General features: G+C 41.4%; 1 protein-coding gene across 3 annotated transcripts in view; it reads right to left on the bottom strand.

The window, feature by feature from the left end:
* Window positions 1-864: 864 nt before the first annotated feature.
* The window catches only part of LOC115153606 (sorting nexin-29), a 155899-nt gene continuing 149781 nt past the window's right edge, over window positions 865-6982 (bottom strand). For all 3 annotated transcript variants that reach the window (XM_029699225.1, XM_029699224.1, XM_029699226.1), the window contains 2 exons: window positions 4060-4199; window positions 865-2680 (listed from right to left, as the gene is read on the bottom strand). In XM_029699225.1, the coding sequence (XP_029555085.1) occupies window positions 2551-2680; window positions 4060-4199 (270 nt within the window). In that variant the 3' untranslated portion in view covers window positions 865-2550. The remainder of the gene's footprint in view (window positions 2681-4059; window positions 4200-6982) is intronic.

Below are 6982 nucleotides of genomic sequence, written 5' to 3'. Positions count from 1 at the left end.
GCGTCTTTGAGATTAGATGAAACGGTCTGTTCGCAGCGTGAATGTACCACCGTCCAATCTGCAGCAATTGCGTAATATCAACGCGTCAGCATGTCGGACCAGATGGGTGTACCTAATAAACTGGCCAATGACTGTGTGTGTATATATACAGTACCAGTCAACAGTTTGGACACACCTACTCATTCAAGGGTTTTTCTTTAGTTTTACTATTTTCTACATTTCAGAATAATAGCGAAGACATCAAAACTATGAAATAACATATGGAATCATGCAGTAACCAAAAAAATCTAAAAAATACTTTATATTTGAGATTCTTCAAAGTAGCTAGGCGATGGCAAGAGTGTGCAGAGCTGTCATCAAGGCAAAGGGTGGCTACCTTAAAGAATCTCAAATATAAAATATTTTTTGGCTACTACATGATTCCATATATGTTATTTCATAAATTTGATGTCTTCACTATTATTCTATAACGTAGAAAATAGTAAAAATAAAGAAAAACCCTTGAATGAGGTGTGTCCAAACTTTTGACTGGTACTGTATATATATTAATTTTAATCCATACACACATCTATCCACCATACATATACCGGACACAGTATGTACACTAATTTATAAACTGGGTGGTTCGAGCCCTGAATGCTGATTGGCTGACAGACGTATACCACGGGTATGACAAAGCATTTATATTTACTGCTCTAATTAGGTTGGTAACCAGTTTATAATAGCAATAAGGCACCTCGGGGCCTTATTGCGTCGTGGCAAGAACAGCCCTTAGCCATGGAATATTGGCCATATAACACAGTCCCTCGTGCCTTATTGCTTAAGTATACATAATGTACATCCATCCGATTTTATTTACATTTCTAATGTTGATGCCCTGAATTAATCATCAAGAACAAACTTTGTCCCATTCTGTTACTGCTTTAGAATGATGTAGAACACCACAACAACACAACACCGTTGGTACGTACGTACGTACAGTATGAACCCCTTTATTCATTAGTCTCTCTGTGCCACTGACAGTGATGTAAGGCAGACTGTTGGGCTAAAAGCTAGGAACGAAGGTACAAGAGAAGCCCTCTAAAGATAGGAGTGCTGTGGAAGGCCAGGAGTTTTTCCTTCTCCTGACCATGTGATCTGACAGGGAAACCCTCTCAGTCTTAGAAATTAAATGACCAGGAAATACTCTGGGCTCTAGTTACAGTCTACAACTAGGGTCTGGAGTTTCTCCAGGTCAGGTCACATGGTCTGGGGAAAACTCCTGGTCCTAGCCATGTGACAGGAACAGTAATTAACCTTGGTTTAGTAGTGGCAAAGATGACCTCATCCTCTCTGGTACTGTAAAAGAGTGGCCAAGATAACGTCGCTTAACGCCTGAGTAGAAAGAATAGATCAATTGAGCGTTTTGTTGTGTCTATAACCAGGGTCCATGATTGCAGACATTATGATAACTGTTTCTCCATTAAATGTGTAACATACAATATGCAACACCAGCACTGTTTGTCGTAGTTAATGAAAAATGTTTCTTGTTTATCATTAATACTTGATTATTGTGCTTCAAAAGAAGAGTGGTAATCATTTTGTAATTTGCTCATATTATTGATGTGTACAAACTGATTTACATTCTAGGTTATCATCTGCTACTTCCTGTTTACGTCTTATTTTAACAGTTCTGATTGGACAGCTGACTGGGGGCAGTCACAAGAACAACTTCCATCAAATTTTTGCCAAGTAATCTCTTATTTTCTTTCCAAGTCCAGTAATCTCTATTCTTGAGTAATATGTACTGTATGTATTTAAGTTAAAGCAGTGTACACGTTTCATGCACTTGATCAAGCTTCTCTTCAAGCGTTCATCTACGATCTATTCACTGTTAAGTCTCCTGCTAAGTTACATTCAGTTCACAATCATTGGAACGGCTGGAGAGTCAATCCAGCAGACTTATTTGCATTGATAAAATCCTTAAATTGTGTGATGGAATATGACATTGTGCAGATTATCGTATGGTAACAGTTTGGTAACAGAAATATAAAAGATGAACGCCCATCGCTTTGGCTAATGTCAGGTAAAGGGATGATGTCAAAATCAAAAATGCCACCAAAATGCTGACATTCGCCAAGAAAAAAACATTTTTATATGTCCCCTCCCCTCACTGCAAAAAAGCTAGAAAACACTGTAGGCACCATGACCATGACACAGTTTCACTACAAAACTGAGTAAAATTAGGAAACAGCCCCTCCCATCTTGGTTCAATGTCTGTTGTAGACCCAGCTATTCCATGTGTGGTCTTTGAGTAAATCTTCAGGCAGGGTCAGAGAGAAGGAAGAGTCTGCCTCTGTAGATCCCAGAGAGGGAGGATATAATGTCCTGCTGTTGGAAACCTGTAGAAAGCCTAAAGGAGGAGCAGTGTCATGCCTCTCGCCTGCATAGCCTTCACTGTCATTCTGTCCCCCTCTATGGCTCATAATCCATCCAGGAGGAGCACCAACAAACTCCTCTGTATAATCCAATCAAAGAAGAGGTCAGAGGTCACAGGTCAGTGGGTAAAGGTTAGAGGTCGCCGCTCTGGGGCTCGAGGTTGCGGCCCTCCTGGTTGTGGCTGCGCCCAAGTATGGGGAAGCTTGACGAGGATTTGGACCGGGCCGTCTTACTGCTCCCCTCGCTGGCCACTGGAATGTCCCTGGGGGGAGACAAAAGGTCAAGAGGTCAGCAAAGGAAACCAGAGGTTAGTAACGCAGCTATGATCCCTTATTGATGTCACTTGGAGGAGTGAGGTTAAAGAATTTTTAAGCCTCGAGACAACTGAGACATGGATTGTGTATGTGTGTCATTGAGGGTGAATGGGCAAGACAAAATATTGAAGTGCCTTTGAACAGGTTATGGAAGTAGGCGCCAGGCGCACTGGTTTGTGTTAAGAACAGCAACGCTGCTGGATTTTTCATGCTTAACAGTTTGCTGTATGTATCAAGAATGATCCACCACCCAAAGGACATCCAGCCAACTTGACAACGCTGTGGGAAGCATTGGAGTCAACATGGGCCAGCATCCCTGTGGAACGCTTTCAACACTTTGTAGAGTCCATGACCCAACGAACTGAGGCTGTTCTGAGGGCAAAAGGGGGTGCACCTCAATATTAGGAAAGTGTTCCTAATGTTTTGTCCACTCAGTGTATATACCCACAGGCTTTAAAGGGATGATTTTGACCATTTGGTTAATTAGGGGTGTTTTGAAATGCAAATAGCCAAGGTCACGAATAAGCATTGAGGCTGAGAACAGTTGGTATTTGTCAATGGTTATTTCCTATATGCATTCGCCGCTCGTAGGATTGTTTGACAAATCACACTATTTATACAACATTCTAAATTCCGTTCGTAAGTAGTATTTTAGAATAGTTTCTACACAATATTTATAAACAAGGCTAGAACTCTGTTTTCTGTGTGCCATTTTGGGCAGAACGTGACGACTGCTGAAACTAAGGGGCCACTTTTGGGGTGAGACTGAGTCCCCTCCCAAGAGAAGTGATGAAGTGCAACTTTTGACGAATCGGGTTTTCGTCGCTCTCTCTTTCTTCCTCTCTCCATCCCAGCCCCCTCCTAACCAGGGGCCCGTTAACAACATGGCGGCCACACTAGGAATTGCTCAGAGAGGTCACCATTTTGGATGGGTCATCCAGCCTAACGTGAATGTAGATATCAGAGGATAGATCAACTCCGCTCTTTATTTGATCTCAGTTTTAGAACCTCGGTGTTATGACTATCAGCTGCCAGAACAGGAAATGAGATTCTTGTCGGGATCTGCGATTGGTCGCACTCACTGAGAGGTCACAGCCTCTACTGGTGTGGGAATTGGTGTGAACAACGCAGTAAATGACTGGATGCTATAACTGGGCTGGCACAACAAGCCACTTTGAAGGTGTTTACTGAACAACTAGCATTATCTAGAGGACTCAGATGTGTCAGGCAATATATTATTAGGAAGCACTTTGTAATATGTGTGTTTACCCCATCTGACAATTCAAACTCAGATGCACGTACACAGACAGACAGTGTGGTCACTCACAGGCAGAAGGGCAGCAGCTGCAGCAGGGTCTCCTTGGTGGGTTTAGCAGAGAACTCTGGCAGGGTCTGGATCAGCTTGTTCAACACCATCCTCAGATACGACTGCAGCTGTTTCCTACGCTCCTCTACAAACTTGGCATCCTGAGGACAGGAGAGGACAGAGGAGAGGTAGACGTTAATACTGTACATAGGGAGGGGGGAGAGAGCATTTTCTAAATTCTTCAAGCTCTGTCAAATTGGTTGTTGATCATTGCTAGACAACCATTTCAGTCAGAACTTGAACTCAGCCACTCAGGAACATTCACCGTCGTCTTGGTAAGCAACATCAGTGTATATTTGGCCTTGTGTTTTAGGTTATTGTCCTGCTGAAAGGTGAATTCATCTCCCAGTGTCTGTTGAAAAGCAGACAAACTCCCTGGTCTTTTGGTGTTGAATCAGTGTTTGAATTTCACTGCTCAGCTGAGGGACCTTACAGATAATTATATGTACAGAGATGAGGTAGTCATTCAAAAATCATGTTAAACACTATTATTGCACACAGAGTGAGTCCATGTAACTTATTGACTCAAGACATTTCAGCTTTTCCTTTTTAATGAATTTGTAAAACATTCTAAACACATAATTGCACTTTGAAATTATGGGGTATTGTGTGTAGGTCAGTGACAAAATTTTACATGCAGGCTTTAACACAACAAAAATGTAAAATGGATTTTAATGTAAAAAAATTATATTATGTATATTACGGTCTCAATTTTTGCTGGACACCAGGAAGAGTAGCTGCTAACGGGAAACCATAATACATAGAAATACTCTTCTCCAGAGTATGATTCATATGTCATGAATCTTAAAACCAGGATGGCATCTCAATGTAAATAAACCATTAAATGAGACATGACAGATGGGACCATATCTAATCTGACAGCCGGCATTCTTCTCCACCCTCCTACCCTACACACTTATCAGCTCTTCCCTTTCCTACTCTACACACATATCCACTTGTAGGATTCTTCATAGCCATGACATCTCTCTCCTCATCAGAATGCTAGGTATATACCATGCCTTACCTTTTCTACATTTTGTTGTGTTAAAGCCTGAATTTAAAATGGATTAGGTTGAGATTTTGTCACTGACCTACACACAATACCCCATAATTTCAAAGTGCAATTATGTGTTTATAATTTTTTACAAATTCATTAAAAATTAAAAGCTGAAATGTCTTGAGTCAATAAGTTACATGGACTCACTCTGTGTGCAATAATAGTGTTTAACATGATTTTTGAATGACTACCTCATCTCTGTACTACATACATGCAATTATCTGGAAGGTCCCTTAGTTGAGCAGTGAAATTCAAACACAGATTCAACTACAAAGACCAGGGAGATTCAGTCTGCTTTTCAACAGACACTGGGAGATGAATACACCTTTCAGCAGGACAATAACCTAAAACACAAGGCCAAATATACACTGATGTTGCTTACCAAGATGACGGTGAATGTTCCTTAGTGGCCAAGTTACAGTGTTGACTTAAATCTACTTGAAAATCTATGGCAAGACCTGAAAATGGTTGTCTAGCAATGATCAACAACCAATTTGACAGAGCTTGAAGAATTTTGAATATAATAATAGGCAAATATTGTACAATCCAGGTGTGGAAAGCTCTTCGAGTCCCAGAAACACTCACAGATGTAATCGCTGCCAAAGGTGATTGTAACATGTATTGACTGTCTCCTCTACTACCACACACAATCCTTGTGTACGTGAGTAACTAAGGGCTGAATAGGTTGTTGTAGTGTGTTTTTCCTTCATGTAGAAGAGTAATTACAATTAGTGTCTCACTCTCTCGCTCCGTAGTAATTTTTCTGCCACCGTCCCTAACCTGTTTGTTCCAGATGTCTCATGTTCCTATAGTAGACCTCACATTACACTCCCGACACATCAACACAGAGATGAAACTATGGAGAACGTGCATGTTTATATGTACACACTCAGGCAGCATGGACATCAACACTGAGATGAGACTATGGAGAATGTGCATGTTTATATGTACACACTCAGGCAGCATGGACATCAACACTGAGATGAGACTATGGAGAACGTGCATGTTTATATGTACACACTCAGGCAGCATGGACATCAACACTGAGATGAGACTATGGAGAACGTGCATGTTTATATGTACACACTCAGGCAGCATGGACATCAACACTGAGATGAGACTATGGAGAACGTGCATGTTTATATGTACACACTCAGGCAGCATGGACATCAACACAGAGATGAGACTATGGAGAACGTGCATGTTTATATGTACACACTCAGGCAGCATGGACATCAACACTGAGATGAGACTATGGAGAACGTGCATGTTTATATGTACACACTCAGGCAGCATGGACATCAACACTGAGATGAGACTATGGAGAACGTGCATGTTTATATGTACACACTCAGGCAGCATGGACATCAACACAGAGATGAGACTATGGAGAACGTGCATGTTTATATGTACACACTCAAGCAGCATGGACATCAACACTGAGATGAGACTATGGAGAACGTGCATGTTTATATGTACACACTCAGGCAGCATGGACATCAACACTGAGATGAGACTATGGAGAACGTGCATGTTTATATGTACACACTCAGGCAGCATGGACATCAACACTGAGATGAGACTATGGAGAACGTGCATGTTTATATGTACACACTCAGGCAGCATGGACATCAACACTGAGATGAGACTATGGAGAACGTGCATGTTTATATGTACACACTCAAGCAGCATGGACATCAACACAGAGATGAGACTATGGAGAACGTGCATGTTTATATGTACACACTCAGGCAGCATGGACATCAACACTGAGATGAGACTATGGAGAACGTGCATGTTTATATGTACAAACTCAGGCAGCATGGA

Source organism: Salmo trutta, chromosome 18 (assembly GCF_901001165.1).
Source record: "Salmo trutta chromosome 18, fSalTru1.1, whole genome shotgun sequence".
Classification (NCBI taxonomy): Eukaryota; Metazoa; Chordata; class Actinopteri; order Salmoniformes; family Salmonidae; genus Salmo; species Salmo trutta.
The sequence above is the reverse complement of the archived record's forward strand: the minus strand, read 5'-3'. Positions and strand labels throughout refer to the sequence as shown.